Genomic DNA, 17,997 nt, shown 5'->3' on the forward strand with positions numbered 1-17,997 from the left:
AGCAAGAATTGATAGATTCCTGATATCAGAAGAATGGGATGCTAGCTTTAGGAACATCAGGCAGTCCATATTACATAGGGTGACATCTGACCATTCACCTTTGTTACTTCAAAGTGGAGAATGGGAGAAAACCAATTCTTATTTTAAATTTGAGAACTGGTGGCTAAAGACAGAGGGTTTTAATGAGAGAGTGAAGACATGGTGGGAATCCTTCAATTACAGTGGAAAGCCAGATTTTATACTGGTAGCAAAGTTGAAAGCTTTAAAAGGAAAATTGAAAGAGTGGAGTAAAACAGCACAAGGGAATTTGGGAATGCAGAAACAAGTGGTATTGGCTCAGCTTGCTGAACTGGAAGAAATACAAGATCATAGAATCCTAAAAGAGGAGGAGATAACTTCTAGACTGGCCCTAACCATGGAATTTGAAGACATTGCTAGGCATGAAGAGATTGCTTAGAGACAGAGATCAAGGGCAACTTGGTTGAAAGAGGGAGACAGAAACACAAGTTTCTTTCACAGAACAGCAAATGCACACAGAATGGGCAAACACTATAGACAAGTTAAGAGTAAATGGAGAAATTCTGGAGGATCCTGGAGAAGTGAAGGAAGAAATTGTGTCACATTATGAGAAGCTGTATTCAGAGACGGAAAACTGGAGACCACAATTTAATATGAGGAATTCTCCTAGGTTGGATGCTGAAGATAATGCAACTCTTATGGCCCCTTTTGAACCTCAAGAGATACTGGACTCCATCAGGGCATGTGTAGAGGACAAAGCTCCAGGTCCTGATGGATACTCTATGGCTTTTTTCAATCAGTATTGGGATATCATAGGGATAGAGCTTGTAGCTGCTATACAGAACTTTTACTTTGAAGGTTATTTTGAAAAAAGTTTGAATGCCACTTTTGTGGCTTTGATTCCAAAGAAAGCTGGAGCTATAGAGCTCAATGATTTCAAGCCTATTAGCTTGATTGCGGGAGTATATAAGATCATTGCTAAACTACTGGCAGAAAGGTTGAAAAAGGTAATACATAAACTGGTGGACAGGCAACAAATGGCATTTATTAAAGGAAGACAGATCATGGATGCAATTCTTATAGCTAATGAGTGTGTGGAGTCTAGACAGAGGAGTAAGAAACTTGGTATTCTATGCAAGCTAGACATTCAAAAAGCATATGATCATCTGAACTGGAGCTTTCTAATCAATATGTTGGAGAGAATGAGGTTTGGAACTAGATGGATCAAATGGATAAAACATTGCATTAGCTCGGTTAAGTTCTCAGTTTTGGTCAACAGAACTCCTTGTGATTTTATTCCTTCTCAAAGGGGATTGAGACAGCGTGATCCTTTGTCCCCTTTCTTATTTATCCTCGCAATGGAGGGCATGAGCAATATGTTTCAGACTGCTAAGGTGAATGGCTGGATAAGGGGATTTCAGGTGGGTGCAGGAAACTTGGAGATTACTCGTCTGCAATATGCAGATGATAATCTTGTCTTTTGTGAAGCAGTGGAAGAGAACATTTTAATCCTAAGAACTATCTTCATCATCTTTGAATCAGTTTCAGGATTACACACTAATTGGGGTAAAAGCTTCATTTATCCAATTAATGAGGTTGCAGAGGTGGAGAGCTTGGCAGAGAAATTAGGAGGTAAATTAGGGGAGCTTCCAACTACATATTTGGGCATGCCTTTGGGAGCTAAGAGCAAGTCAAAAGGAATATGGAATGGAAAAAGGGCAGCCCGGTGCACTAAGCTCCTGCTATGCGCGGGGTCCGGGGAAGGGCCGGACCACAAGGGTCTATTGTACGCAGCCTTACCTTGCATTTCTGCAAAAGGAATATGGAATGGAGTTCTAGAAAAATGTGAGAAGAAGCTGACAAACTGGAAAAGCCAATATCTTTCTCTTGGGGGAAGATTGACCATGGTCAATAGTGTGCTAGATGTCTTACCATCTTATATGATGTTCATATTCCCAATACCTGTCAATGTAATCAAGAGAATTGATACCCTTAGAAGGAACTTTCTGTGGCAGGGCAATGAAGATAAGAAGAAATTTCACTTAGTCAAGTGGGAGGAACTGACTGTGAGCAAAAAGACAGGGGAATTGAGTATCAAAGATTTGAAATTGCAAAACCAAAGTTTGATAATGAAATGGCTATGGAAATTTGCTACAGAGGAAAACATGCTATGGAAGGAAGTCATTCCTGCTAAATATGGTTTGGAGGACAAGTGGATGACAAACATGGTTAATACTCCATATGGATGCACTGTGTGGAGGGCAATCAGGAATCACTGGCCAATAATGCTTGCAAGAATTAGATGTAAAGTTGGTAATGGTTTAAAGGTATCCTTTTGGAATGATACATGGTTGGGTGACACAGCTCTAAAGGTGAAATTTCCTATCTTGTTCATTCTTAGCCAAAAGCAACATGCTACTGTTGCTGAGATGTGGACTGGACAAGGGTGGGATCTGGATCTGAGAAGACACTTGAATGATTGGGAAATGGAGATGGTAGCAGAATTCCACAATACAATGGCAGCATTCATCAACTTAACAGGGGAAAGGGATACTCTGGAATGGAAGAAGGATAGCAAAGGAATTTTTACTGTTAACTCAGCATACAAAGACCTGAATGTATCAAGTTTTCAAGAAGAAGGATGGCCATGGAAGATGATATGGAAGACAAAGGTACCTTATAAAGTGAACTGTTTTAACTGGCTATTGGCAAAAGAGGCAGTGTTGACTCATGAAAACTTGAACAAAAGAGGTTTTCACTTATGTTCGAGATGTTTTTTGTGTGGGGATCATAATGAGACAATCAGTCATCTTTTCTTGCACTGCAAATGGACAGACCAGCTATGGAGGATGTTTATCAACCTGCGGAAGATCAGATGGGTGAAGCCTGGGAGCATAGAAGGAGTGTTAAAATGCTGGAACAGGGATGGGAATGTAACAAGAAAAGAGGAGAGATGGAAGATTGTCCCATCATGTATCTGGTGGACTGTTTGGAAAGAGAGGAACCAGAGATGTTTTGAGAACAAGCAGAATAATTTACAGAAGTTAAAGATGAACTGCCTAGCTCTTTTTTTTTTTGGTGTAAACAGGAAATTCTAGATCAGACAGAAGACATTTTTGATGTGTTAGATCTCTTGTAAGAATAGACAACTGTAGAGATCAATGCTGTAAATGTAACCTTTTGGAGGGGGACTACATATTTTGATGTAGTACACCTGTGGATATATAGATTAACTGTTACAAGTCTCAAAAAAAAAGTTTACAAAGTATCTCTGCAACACGGTATTATCCTTCGAGTAAACATGAAGGTGTGGCAATTACAAATTGAAAAGGTGATGAGTTTCTTCTAAGCTTCATGTGTGTTCTCTTTTTCTCTTCGATAAGTGCATTTGTCTCTACAGCAGTATGCATAATTCAAGCATCAAAATGTTGTAGAACTAAAACTTATAAGCTTATTCCCATTCTATTTCTTTTTACATGTTGTTATTTATCCATTCTACTGATGTATAAAAAGTTGGGGAGAAAAAGTTTGGTCAATGTAAGTTCAGGTACAAACTGATCCAGAGAAATGCAAGAATTGATTAAATGAAGCCTGCTTCCCTGTGCATTGAAGGAAAGGTGGAAGTAAAAGAAACGTAATTCTACGAGAAACAGAAAATAGGATTGCGGATTATGAATTTTGAAGTATCTGACTCTGCTACAGAAAAAAGAGTTCAGATAAGATTTTCCTTCCAATTTTTTTTCTTTTTGTGGATAGGTGAGTCCACAAGAAGAGCCGACTCAATCTCTCTTTTGTTACTTTTTGCATCTTATTGATGCCATTAATGAATCCTACTTCGTCAAAAAAAAAAAACGGAATTCAAAAAAAGAGCTTAAAAGGAGCAGCATGGTCAAAGAGGATTCATATAGTTGACTCCAATTTGCTTGGGGTTGAGCATAGTTGTTGTATAAGTGAGTTCACGTATATTTTTTTTGAAACTATTTTTGATCCCAATTGTGTCGAACTTTCCATTTTTGGAATAGTTATGGAATCTCCATGAATAGGATCAAACCTTATTCCATGGTATTTACATGAGGTTCCTCTTTAAGCTCTTCTATTCTGGTTCATGGTTTCTCTTGGCTATATGGTTCATCCGGGGGAGAGATTGAGCTTCAAAAAATAGTAAACGGTCTTATCAATACACAAATGTTGTAAATAGGTATCTCGAATCTTCTTTTTCAGAATGCCACTGATGTTATTGTCGCGATTATCACAATGGGTATTTTCCTTTTTCTAATATTGGGAGGGTTTTGGGATGCAGATATGGTGCAAATGATAGAGAATGATTTCCACAAATGGGCTTCCGTCAAGATTAAATTCATTAGGTCAAACATAGGAGCTGACCCAAATAAAATGAACCTTATTAATCAAAGTGGCACCTGGGCCACCCTTCTTCAAAAGACATACTTGTATTTTGTATCAAATTTCTCTACAAAGAACATGCACTTGGAAATTAAGAAGGTCAAAGCACCTGATGCTTAGGGCCCAGTAATTCTTCCATTCACAAAAGTGGGCAATATTTTATTATGTTATGCAGTAGGAATGTAGGATACACAAAATCCCTACAATTGATTCTGGTCTTACTACCGAATTTCCAATCAGTAACTTTCACTTACTTCTACTTATGATATTTGAAGCAGTGCTTAAAAAAGTCTTCTAAGATCTATGGATAGTCCATTTCACTCTATCAATAGCACGTTGTTGTTGCCACAGCTTTACTAATATCCAGTGCACTCCAACAACTGCACCACAACAATAACAACGACGCCTCAATTTCAAGCAACTCGAGGTCGGATATAAGAATCTTCACTGTCTATGTCCCTCCATTTAAGCCCGTTTATCCATCTTACCAAACGTTTGACTAAAAAATACCTTACAGAAAAGACCTCAATCATCAATTTGTCAAAACAACAACAAATCTAACAAAAACATTTTTGAGTTCTTCAAAGAATTATACTTCAATTGCTAGAGGAGGAGGAGGAGGAGGAGGAGGAGAAAAAAATACGGAAAAACAACAATTTTGTCTGAAGTTACCTATACTGGATACCAGTAAACTTTTTTAAAAAATGGGTACAGGTTGGGACGACCAAATAGGGTGCCCCGTGAAATTTTACACGTTATATGCTGCCTCTGAACTCCTTGCCAATATTCTACATGTCTCCTAATAATTTGAACCTTTTTTATCAGTTCTCTGATTTATTTGACCTAGTTCTTATTCAATGTGAATCATTTTTTCATTCACCTTCACCTTCTCAAATAAACATTTAGTAGTTTCCAATTACTAAATTTGCGACCAGAATAACATATTTGGTTTATCAATCCTCGAGTATAAAATAAGTCGTTAGAAGGGAAAAAGAGAGTACCACCAAGTAATTTCTTGTAAAACTATTCCTCTCCCCTCCTCCCCCAACCCCAACCATCTGTCTCTTCCCTAATTAACTGTCTTGGCTCTCCTATTCTTCTTTCCAGCTAGTGGGAAATAGATCACATAAAATCTCCGGCGTTACAATAGCCAGTTTCTCGTCTAACAACACTGCACGTGTATGGCATTTCTAAGAACTTTCCTCCCTTAACCTTAACTATCTAAAGAAAAAGTAATCGAGTTTGCCGTCACTAAAGTATTGGGCCATAGTTGCAAGTAGAGCAGCTATTAAGTACTCCCTCTGTCCCAATTTATGTGATACACTTTCCACTTTCCCTTTTGCCCTTAATGAAATGATTTATAGCCACACAAATCTCTATGACTTGTTTTAGATCACAAGTTCAAAAGTCTTCCTTTCTTTCCTAAACTCCGTGCCTAGTCAAACTATATCACATAAATTGGGACGGAGGGAGTAGTAATCAAACTCAGAAACAATGTAATCCAACCTAAGTTACTCGGATGCGGGTGTCCGACACAGGTACGGATCTGAAGGTCGGATCCTTCATGATCAAAATTTTAGGATTCAGGGATACGGATCTGGGTACGGGTACGAGTGCGGGATTCAGCAAAAAATAAATTAAAAATATAAAAATATGCATAATTATGAAAATTAACATGTTAATAATCAGTGTTATCAAAAGCGAAAAGCGCAAAAAAACTCTAAGGTCAGCTCGGGCTTTAAGCGCAAAGCGCAAATAAAGCGTGGGCTTTAATGAAAAAAGGCGCAATGGTGCAGAAATACAAATATATATATATATATATATATGTTTAATCCAAGACTAATAATAATAAGCATGAATTGTAAAAAAATTACGACAAGGTGAAATATCAATTATCTAGTGTCAGCTCTTCAAGAGAGGTTCATTGGCAAGGAAACGTATGTCTTAGAGCCTTGATGATGACACTGAAGCGCATATAAAGTGAGGCGAAGCGCTCAACATGTTTTGAGCCTCACTTCAGGGCTTAAGCGCGCCTTTGACAACACTGGGTTAATAATTAATTTAGATATTATCCCTCTTTTCCTAATTTCTGCTAACTTTTGATAAGACCCTACTCCTTTATTGACCATTGGACAAAAGGTTTCTTCCTCTCTCCTCCTTTCCTTTGCTCTGACTTCCACCGGAACTTCACACCATATCGGAATAGTGTAGGTATATTCTTCATTGGACACTTCCACCTCTCTCGGAATCTGCTTCCCATCTCCTGCCACTTTGATTCGAGCCCAGTGAAGATGGTTCTTGAGTGAAGTCTCCTCCTCTGTTTCTAAAAACCCTCCGCATTGATCTCCAATTTGTTTGAAGATTTCTTGTGACCATAGGCATAATGGAAACCCTAGCAGTCTGATCCACACCAAATCCCTTTTAATTTCTGCAGGCCAGCAACCTGTAGTTGGTTTCCACCATTCAGGTGCCAACTGCATCTTTTTCCAGGTCAATTCTCCGGTCATGATGTGCTCTGCTTCTTTCCTTGATGGGAGCTCAAAGAGAAAATAGCCATCATTCATGGCATGGACATTTATACCAAAAGCAGTCTTCCAAGTGTTGCATGCCCATCTTCTTACATCATTTAGAGTGGCTATCTCTTGTGTTGGGCTCTGAAACTTCCCAACTACACATCTGCTCAGCAAGTCTATCTCAGAGATTGAAGTCCCCCCTGAGATTTTTATATTGTCTTTCGTGCTCTGAACTTGTGCTTTTTTCGTGGCCTCCGTCACCCATCTATTGCTGCTGCAGGCCTCTTTGAAGGTTTTATCCAGCTGTTTAGTTGTAGGTTCCTGCGGCTTCTGTGTTTGTTCTGGTTCATATGTAAACTTTGCAATTTTGTGAGCTATATTCCCCCATCCTCCATTGAATGTAGTCTCCGGTGTAATAATGACAGATTTGCTTTGGCCTTGTAATGCTATGAAACTGATGTATCTGCCACTCTCATTGTGTTTTAGAGTGCAGAAAAATTCAGAGAAGTGATCCTTCAAATTCCATCTTTTAACCACCTTCCCCTGTAATTTGGATGCTTCAATAAATACTGCTACTATCCACTTTAAAACTTTAATGCTAACTTTGGGAAAAGGGAATAATTTGAATTGGACAAGTGGGCTGGAAACAAGAGGGAAAGGGCCAATGGAGGCAGTTGCGGGTTCAATTAAAAGAATAGAGCATTTGGGCCCAGTTAATAGAATAGAGCAAGTGGGCAGAATTTTTGACCCTTTTGATGTAGTAATTCATAAGTCAAATTCTAAAGCCCATTTAGATGACATGGTTAGTATAGAAATACAAGCTAACTTGTCAAGACTAATAACCCAGAATATGTTTGAACCACTGGGGAACAGTGATGGAGAAAAGGAGACTCAACATAATCAATTTGAACAGTTCATGGGAAATTCATCTGAAGAAGAGGAACCAGCAGAAACAGAAAAAGAAGACAAGGGCCTACATCTACAAATACAGATGCAAGAAATAGATACAGAAGAGATAAATGAAGATGTTACCCCTCTGAAAATTCAATTACCAGAAGAAGCAACCATTCCAGCATCAATAACTCCAGAATGGATTCAACAACATATAATCAGACTTAGCACAGAGTTTGGTGCTAGCTTTAAAGGGTGTGAAGAGAAAGCCAAAGAGTTATTCATGAAGATAGATAGCAACAAGCACGAGAATAAGGGGGAACAATCAATCACCAAAAGGAAGGGGATGAATGAATTGAAGGGGCTAGAATTAGATACTAAATTCATGAGTAATGGTACTACAAGTAGGGGGGGATATCTAGCAATAAAAGATCAATGAAGTTGAGTATAGTGTCCTGGAATGACAGATCATGGATGCAGTTCTTATAGCTAATGAGTGTGTGGAGTCTAGACAGAGGAGTAAGAAACTTGGTATTCTATGCAAGCTAGACATTCAAAAAGCATATGATCATCTGAACTGGAGCTTTCTAATCAATATGTTGGAGAGAATGAGGTTTGGAACTAGATGGATCAAATGGATAAAACATTGCATTAGCTCGGTTAAGTTCTCAGTTTTGGTCAACAGAACTCCTTGTGATTTTATTCCTTCTCAAAGGGGATTGAGACAGCGTGATCCTTTGTCCCCTTTCTTATTTATCCTCGCAATGGAGGGCATGAGCAATATGTTTCAGACTGCTAAGGTGAATGGCTGGATAAGGGGATTTCAGGTGGATGCAGGAAACTTGGAGATTACTCGTCTGCAATATGCAGATGATAATCTTGTCTTTTGTGAAGCAGTGGAAGAGAACATTTTAATCCTAAGAACTATCTTCATCATCTTTGAATCAGTTTCAGGATTACACACTAATTGGGGTAAAAGCTTCATTTATCCAATTAATGAGGTTGCAGAGGTGGAGAGCTTGGCAGAGAAATTAGGAGGTAAATTAGGGGAGCTTCCAACTACATATTTGGGCATGCCTTTGGGAGCCAAGAGCAAGTCAAAAGGAATATGGAATGGAGTTCTAGAAAAATGTGAGAAGAAGCTGACAAACTGGAAAAGCCAATATCTTTCTCTTGGGGGAAGAGTGACCATGGTCAATAGTGTGCTAGATGCCTTACCATCTTATATGATGTCCATATTCCCAATACCTGTCAATGTAATCAAGAGAATTGATATCCTTAGAAGGAACTTTCTGTGGCAGGGCAATGAAGATAAGAAGAAATTTCACTTAGTCAAGTGGGAGGAACTGACTGTGAGCAAGAAGACAGGGGGATTGGGTATCAAAGATCTGAAATTGCAAAACCAAAGTTTGATGATGAAATGGCTATGGAAATTTGCTACAGAGGAAAACATGATATGGAAGGAAGTCATTACTGCTAAATATGGTTTGGAGGATAAGTGGATGACAAACATGGTTAATACTCCATATGGATGCACTGTGTGGAGGGCAATCAGGAATCACTGGCAAATAATGCTTGCAAGAATTAGATGTAAAGCTGGTAATGGTCAAAAGGTATCCTTTTGGAATGATATATGGTTGGGTGACACAGCTCTAAAGGTGAAATTTCCTGTCTTGTTCATCCTTAGCCAAAAGCAACATGCTACTGTTGCTGAGATGTGGACTGGACAAGGGTGGGATCTGGATCTGAGAAGACACTTGAATGATTGGGAAATGGAGATGGTAGCAGAATTTCACAATACAATGGCAGCATTCAACAACTTAACAGGGGAAAGGGATATTCTGGAATGGAAGAAGGATAGCACAGGAATTTTTACTGTTAACTCAGCATACAAAGACCTGAATGTATCAAGTTTTCAAGAAGAAGGATGGCCATGGAAGATGATATGGAAGACAAAGGTACCTTATAAAGTGAACTGTTTTAACTGGCTATTGGCAAAAGAGGCAGTGTTGACTCATGAAAACTTGAACAAAAGAGGTTTTCACTTATGTTCGAGATGTTTTTTGTGTGGGGATCATAATGAGACAATCAGTCATCTTTTCTTGCACTGCAAATGGACAGACCAGCTATGGAGGATGTTTATCAACCTGCGGAAGATCATATGGGTGAAGCCTGGGAGCATAGAAGGAGTGTTAAAATGCTGGAACAGGGATGGGAATGTAACAAGAAAAGAGGAGAGATGGAAGATTGTCCCATCATGTATATGGTGGGCTGTCTGGAAAGAGAGGAACCAGAGATGTTTTGAGAACAAGCAGAATAATTTACAGAAGTTAAAGATGAACTGCCTAGCTCTTTTTTATTTTTGGTGTAAACAAGAAATTCTAGATCAGACAGAAGATATTTTTGATGTGTTAGATCTCTTGTAAGAATAGACAATTGTAGATATCAATGCTGGAAATGTAACCTTTTGGAGGGGGACTACATATTTTGATGTAGTACACCTGTGGATATATAGATTAACTGTTACAAGTCTCAAAAAAAAATATTATCCCTCTTTTCCAAGAAGACATTTATAAATAGCATAATTAGGTTAATTAATAAAATTTGCTTACTTAGAGCATATACTTATTTGTTATATATATAATATGAAGTTCATTTAAATGAAAAATGTGTGCAGCATATACAGATCTTTAATTAAAGACATTTATAAATAGCATAATTAGGTTAATTAATAAAATTTGCTTACTTAGAGCATATACTTATTTGTTATATATATAATATGAAGTTCATTTAAATGAAAAATGTGTGCAGCATATACAGATCTTTAATTTACAATTAAATAATTGTATATTATTTAGATTAAAACCATTTTATTTTATTTTTTGAAAAGGGTGTGAAAAAGATAGAGTTTTAATTGTACCAAAAATAATTAGTATATGTAATGGTTATCCTCATAGACCAACGTGGCAGCATATTGGCAAAGGGGTCAATTAACAAAGTGGTCAACTCCTAATTAGTCTCTGCGTCTTCTTCTTCTTTGTTCTTCTCTACGTCTACGTCTTCTTCTTCGTTTTCTCTGAATCTTCTTCCCCAACAAAATCTTTTCCATGTCTCTTTTTTTTCCAGTACAACACGACCCATGTCTCTATTACTACTACATAGCAGCGGAATTGAAGGTATTTCGTTTCCCATCTCTTCAAATCTTGATTTTGGTAAATCAATTCTTAGATTTTTCCCTAAAATTTTGGTCAACACACCCAATCTCGTTTGACCGGATCCGACATAGATCCCATACCCTTACCCATATCAGTGTTGTGTCGACACGGGTACAACACCCAAACTGCCAAGTCTGAGTAACTTAGAATCCAACTTCAAAAGTAAACAAATACCTTTTTTATTAATAAACAAAATGTACACTTACATCAAATCAAGATAGAATGTTATATGACAGATTTACAAAACTTTGTCCAACAACTAACAGCTCTTTATTAATTTAAAAAAACGTGAACTTACATCAAATCAAGGTAGAATGTTATATGACAGATTTACAAAACTTTGTCCAACAACTAACAGCTCATTATAAGGGAAAACAATGTCATCAAACATACACCTTAATTTAAAAGGATAGTGGAAAGAAGGAAAATGAGTACCTGATTGATCTTGCTTGCATTTCCTAACATACTAGATCCTCCTTCATGCTCTAGTGTTCTTCCTGCTGCAGTTCTGCCAGCAACAAGATCAACCGAGGTAGACCCAGAGAAAGGTTCTGTGCTTCCATCTTTGAGCAATTTTGATGCATAACCATGATTATCAATTGAAGGACTTCCAAACTGCATTGAACTTGAAATTCCTGGTTCTACTGGCTGAGAGGAATTAGAAGCAGAAGGTGCCATTACAGGAACTTTGACACCTGTACCTGAATTAGGGCAGCACTTCACTACATTAAACTGCCGTGAATAGTAGAACTACTTTCAAGTACATTCTCCTGATAGGGTAAATTTTTCACTCAGCTCAACAGGGGATATCAACATTGATCCTACACATAGAATGGCTGGTACAAATGACGTAACAAGCATTCATTAACCCTCCCTCCCTCCTCCCTCCCCCCGCCCCCACAAAATAGAAGAAATTAACAATTTTCCCAAGCACAAGTTGCCAACTAGAATGGAAAGATAAGACTTATAGAATATAATCAACATTGATATTAAATCAAAACCTCAACACTGCTGGACTACAATTAACAGCGAGGTGATGGAGACTATTGCAGAGTTTCAAGAAACTAGTGAGTTTGAAAGAAGTCCCAACGCAACCATCAGAACTATCATTTCAAAGGGAGGTGCACCGAAAATCAAAGACTACAATCCTTTTAGTCTAAAAGCATATATAAGGTAATTCCTAAGATGGTCTATTTCAAACTAAATAACGTGTTGGCCTAGACAGTATGCATTTGTAAAAGGAAGGCAGACTTTAGAAGCAGCTTTGTTTGCGAATGAAGTGGCTGATTCCAGAAGAAAGAATGCACCGTTGGGTGTTTGTTGCAAGCTAGAACTCTAGAAGCCTACGATCATGTGAATTGGAGTTTCTAGACTACATGATGAGAATGGGATTTGGAGACAGATGGAGGAGATGGATCATTTTTGTACTTCTACAGTTATGCCCGGCTAAACGGGATTTTGAGACATGGGATTCTTCATATCTCATGTTATTCATATGGGTGATCAAAGCACCAAGTAAAATGACGGACAAAGATGTGGTTGGAGGTTTGTTGAGGGGTGTCACTGTAGTGACAAGAGGACAAAGCGCGGCCAAGTTTACACATCTTTTATTTGTGAATGATACTTTGGTTTTTTGTGATGCAAACTTATCTCCGCCAACATACTTGAAGCATATCTTGTATGGTTTAATGTTTAGCTAGGAGTCAAGATGAACTTCAAGAGATGTGAGACTATACAAGTTGGATAGCCGAACAATATTGAAGACCAAGCACAAGCGCTCATCTATATGGTACCTTGGCTTGCCTTTGCTGCTTCCAACAAGGATTTAACAGAGTGAATTTTTTTATTTTATTTTTTGACATGGTAACTAGCTGTATCGATATCCAAAAGGGAAAGTTAAAGCCATAGTTACAAGGAAGCTTTATAAAAGCTACAGAAACTCAACTAGCAACTAAAGAGACTCTAGGAACTGTATTAGAGTCTCTGTATCTTCTATATACTTTTCTGTACACCAAAATGCAAAAATCGAATACAATTAAGCTTTATCTTCTGGATGGGATTGCTTTGTTATCAAAATATCTTGAGTTAACAGAGTGAAATGTTGTGATTGAAAGAGATGAAAAGAGGCTAATATGATAGCAAACGAGGTACTCAATCAAAAGGAAAATCGAAGAAAAGAAAGAAGGGTGAGATAAACAAATAAAGATGTAACTTTCTTTATTATTATGTAAGATTAGAAGGGCTTTCAAGGATTGGGGAAGACGGGTGGATTATAGAGCTAGGATGTGTGTGTGTGTGTGTGTGTGTGTGGGGGGGGGGGGGGGGGGGGGGATCGGGATTGGCCATGGACAAGTCTCAAAAAAAAAAAAAAAACTTCCCCCTTCGCATCATTAACCGGTGTAGGATTCAAGATTAGGTCTAGGATACGAGTCAAATTAAGTAAAAATCTAGAAACATTCCGAAGGAATATGTTTTGGGATACAATATATGGAACCAGTATACTTAGTCAAATAATTTATTAAAGCCCATTACGATCCCCAAAAAGTGCGATGGACTTGAGTGACTTGGAGTGAAGACCTCAAGGTGTTCAACAAAGCTTTGCTAGGAAAATGGATATGAAGATTTAGGATGGAGGAGCATGTTTTTGAAGGGAGGTGATAGCAGAAAAGTATGGTACCGTCGATGGGGATGGAGGACCAAAACTATCAAGTTTTTGTTCAGGCACAAGACTTTGGAAGACCATTATGATGGAATGCAAAGCATTCAGCAGCCACATTATAGTCAAGGTTGGTAATGGAAGCAAAATAAGCTTTGGGTGACAGGTGGTGCAGAGAGAACGTGTTGAAAGTTCCTTGCCTAATATATATAAAGTCTCGAGCTAGACAGTATTGGCAGTGCAAGTACATGAGACAGGTGCTTTTATTTTATTTACATTGGGATCTCACATTCAAAAGAAACCTACAAAACTTGAAATGCATGACAGATGGAACTGGGAGATGGGAGAGATGGACAGTTCTCAGTCAAATCATACTACCAAAAACTATTGGTGAGATTGAGGGATGAAGTGGATTTCCTGCATCTCGCGATTTGGATACCAGGGTGACCAGAAAAGTGTGCTTTGGCATGTAAGGGAACCATACTGACAGCCGAGAACCTATGGAAGAGGAGGATCACATACATCAGCTGGTGTTATAGGTGTAGATGTTCAAGAGAAGATGTGGATCACCTCTTATTACATTGTCAAGTAGCTATCGCCTATGGTGGGAGTTCTGAATTGGTTTAGAATATAGTAGGTCATGTAGAGTACAATAAAAGAGGCACTATATAGCTAGGTTTTCAGAAGGGAGAGAAAACTCGCGGCACGAGACATAACACCACTAGCTCTTATGTGGGTATTATGGAGGAAAAGGAGTAGGAGAGATTTTGAGGAGCCGAGAATGTTTTTGTACGTGCGAGAAATAGTCTTGTGTCTCTAGTTTCTTTTTAGTGTACCATGAGATTCTTGTTTGGATCAGTGTTATCAAAAGCGAAAAGCGCAAAAAATCTCTAAGGTCAGCTAGAGCTTTAAGCGCAAACTGCAAATAAAGTGTGGGCTTTAATGAAAAAAGGCGCAATGGTACAAAAATACAAATCCATATATGTTTAGTCCAAGACTAATAGTAATAAGCATGAATAACAAATATATGGACAAAGGAATTGTAAAAACATTACGATAAAGTGAAATGTGAATTATCTAGTGTCATCCCTTCAAGAGAGGCTCATTGACAAGGAAAAGTATGTCTTAGAGCCTTGATGATGACACTGAAGTGAACATAAAGCGAGGCGAAGCACTCAACATGTTTTGAGCCTCGCTTCAGGGCTTAAGCGCGCCGTTGACAACACTGGTTCGGATAAATGATTGACTGACTTTTTTTATAAAAATAGATAGGTGAACGGGTGATTTTTGTGGAAAACCATATTTTAGCCTAGGTTTCTCTACTTTTCGGTATACTACCTCTTTTTTTTTTTTTTTTTGATAGGGTAAAGTTTTATTAAAAAGCAGTATCAAGGTGATACTGCGAAAGTACAAAGAAAATGCAGGCTAGAGTACATTAGAAACCTAAGCAGTCTAGCATGTCATCTAAATTCATCACTACATTTCCATCTTTCCAATAGTACACGTTGTGCATAGAACTATATTTCACGGACTGCAACTGCTCCTTTTTGCCTTCGAAACACCTCTTATTCCTTTCTATCCATATAGTCCAAGCTATGCTAAGAGGAATGGCACTCCATATCTTTTTTAAGGGTGCATCTGGACATGCAGCTTCCCAACCCTCTAACACACTCCTAAATGTGGACTTGTCCAATGAATGCCAAAGTTAGCAATGAACATGGACCACACCTGCCAGGTAAATTAACAGTACACAAAAATATGATTCACCGATTCGCAAGCTTTCTCACACTAGTAGCATCTGCTGCACATTTTCCAACCCCTTATCTTCAAATTTTCTAGTGTTAGGCATGCTTCGGTATACTACTTTTTTTAACTTTTTTGATAACCGTGGTGTCTGAGCCAGCTCGACTAAATCCACAAGATACCTGTTAGCTCCCACAGGTAACTCTATCCACCAAGGCTAGAGCAAATGGGAAGAAATCAACTAATGTTTTGGCTATGCTGGGAGTTACTTTTTGGTATTATATTACCGGGAATTCCCCAATATTAAAACAGAATTCCTGGTCAAAAAAATCAAACCCACAAAATACTGGTTAACTTGCATTCACTCACTCCTCAAGCAAAATAGGAACCCGTCCAACAGCTTAATTTGTTGTTGACTCTCAAGTTTCAATTTTTTTATTTACAAAAGCAAGGCTTTGTAGCAAGCCACCTCAATTTTGTTTTGAAGTAACAGAGGTGTTCGCACTTGCGTACACCACTACACTTCAACTAATCCACCAAATACATGTTACCTCCCGCAACATAAGTACCAAGTAACTCTGTCCACAAAGGCTTAAACATATAGGAAGAATTCACCTATGTCGCATTCCTAAAGTCGTGTCATGGTTCTCGAAGTTGTACACCGACTCTTTGACCACCAAGCCACCCTTTGGGAGTGGGACTACTGCTTGATATTGTGTCTTACATCAAAGTGGTACTAACATGATCAAGAGGCAGCATTAAATTGCTCGAGGGGCAAGCTACTACAAACCTTTGGCAGCAATACATGGTTATCTGTTGTTTCATTTTCTTCTCCATTCTCCCATCCTAAAATTTAATGTAGAAAATGCGCAGTACCAAATGCCTATTGGCCATCTACATATGTTTTATCAAATTGTAAACTTCTTTTGTTGTTTGGTGAATATATTAGTTTCCAACACTAGACAAAATGAATGATCTGCCATAGTTGCAAGTTAGCAGACAAATTCTTTGTACTTACCACTTATGTGGGGTCCAGATGCTTGATAAATACCATGTCCGGTGCCGCTTGGACCGCTAACTGCACTGCTTGAAGCATATGCATCTGGTTTAACCATCTCATTTGCCAGCAAATTTTCTTTAGAGTCTCTAGAGACCCCAGCCCTCTGTGAAGATCCTGCAATAACACTTTCGACTCGTAAAATATAAAAATAAAGCCAGCAAGAGATGAGCTTGGACTGCTAGCACTGAGATATCAGTGAAGTGCATTAAATTGCAACAAGTATCATTTTACCAGCTACTTGTGATGAGGCAGCTTCTCCTACTTGTGCTCCCGCAGACATAGGAAGACGCGAGGACATTAAAGCCTCGATGTCAAGACCATGTTGCTTGACAACAGTCTCCATGGCCCTTGAATCAACAAAAGAAAATTAGGGCAGTTAAGAAAATTGTAACAGTACGGCGAGTCAGAGACGGGTATCAGAACTCTGAACTATATGACAATCAACTCTTAGTAGATTTTAGCATCAGCATTTTGTTAAGCCAGGAGGCACAGTATCATGGGCAACTACCATTTATACTATGACAGTTATACTTCCCCATCGTAACTGGAAAGTACAATAAGACAATGATTGAAAAATAATTATTGAACAGAGAGGTGATTGACAAAGGGGTTGGGACCAGAAAATGCAGGCAATATGCAAGAAATTCTATAATTCTCTAAATATATGGATGGATTTTAAGACACTATACCTTGATATTACTTGATAGGGCATTGAGTTCTCCTTCCCACTGGATCTCATATGTTGTAAAATCTGAGTCATGAGTAGTACAACTTAATACAGGTAAATAACTCAAACTTTGGAAACCATACAACATAAAGATGTAAACACACCACATAAAGCTTTGTAGCCAATTTTGTCGGCTCATCTTTAGACTCTTGAATAAGCTTATGCAGAAACTTTGCTGCCTCCAGCTCAACATTATTTGGATTGGCCATCTTGCTCAAACTACACAAAATTGCAAAAAGTCAAATCTAGCAACTCATAAGTCATAACTCATATAAAAACCCCATGACTTAGTAGCAACATCCAATCCAGCACCATAAAGAAAGAGAAAACAAACGGAGAGCACGAAATAATCACTTCCAACTTCCACCCAATTGCAACATTTCAAAAGGATAACTCAAAGCATCTGGTCACCATTAATTCATCCTATACAAGTACTGAAACACGCAACTAATAAATGTGCTAGTGGCTTTGGAGAGCAAGCCCATTGTATAGCTCAGGTACTTAAGTGCATCCTTCTCGTATCTATCCAGGGCATTTGCTTGTCGAGAAAATTACTCATGAGTTCAAATCTCATTTCCTCCAATACCAAAATGGACGAGCAGACGAAATTACATGAGAAGAACCTCTTGGTGGAGTTCACTCCCCGGGAAGACTGAGTAGCACTTCTTACTGATTGCTATGGGTTCACCAATAGCAGAAAAGTGTAAGCAACAAGTACATCACTGTGGCGGTTGAACCAAGGAGTCCTAGGCAAGGGCAGCAACTGCCACCAA

The 17,997-nt window shown here is 38.4% G+C and overlaps 1 protein-coding gene across 6 annotated transcripts in view; it reads right to left on the bottom strand.

Annotated features, from left to right (window-relative positions):
• Positions 1-17,997, bottom strand: part of LOC132643692 (chromatin structure-remodeling complex protein SYD) — a 58,355-nt gene that overhangs the window by 38,896 nt on the left and 1,462 nt on the right. For all 6 annotated transcript variants that reach the window (XM_060360209.1, XM_060360211.1, XM_060360210.1 and 3 more), the window contains exons 2-6: positions 17,329-17,443; positions 17,187-17,248; positions 16,729-16,844; positions 16,456-16,611; positions 11,474-11,739 (exon numbers count right to left, since the gene is read on the bottom strand). In XM_060360209.1, the coding sequence (XP_060216192.1) occupies positions 11,474-11,739; positions 16,456-16,611; positions 16,729-16,844; positions 17,187-17,248; positions 17,329-17,433 (705 nt within the window). In that variant the 5' untranslated portion in view covers positions 17,434-17,443. The remainder of the gene's footprint in view (positions 1-11,473; positions 11,740-16,455; positions 16,612-16,728; positions 16,845-17,186; positions 17,249-17,328; positions 17,444-17,997) is intronic.

This window comes from Lycium barbarum, chromosome 6, assembly GCF_019175385.1.
Source record: "Lycium barbarum isolate Lr01 chromosome 6, ASM1917538v2, whole genome shotgun sequence".
NCBI classification, from domain to species: domain Eukaryota; kingdom Viridiplantae; phylum Streptophyta; class Magnoliopsida; order Solanales; family Solanaceae; genus Lycium; species Lycium barbarum.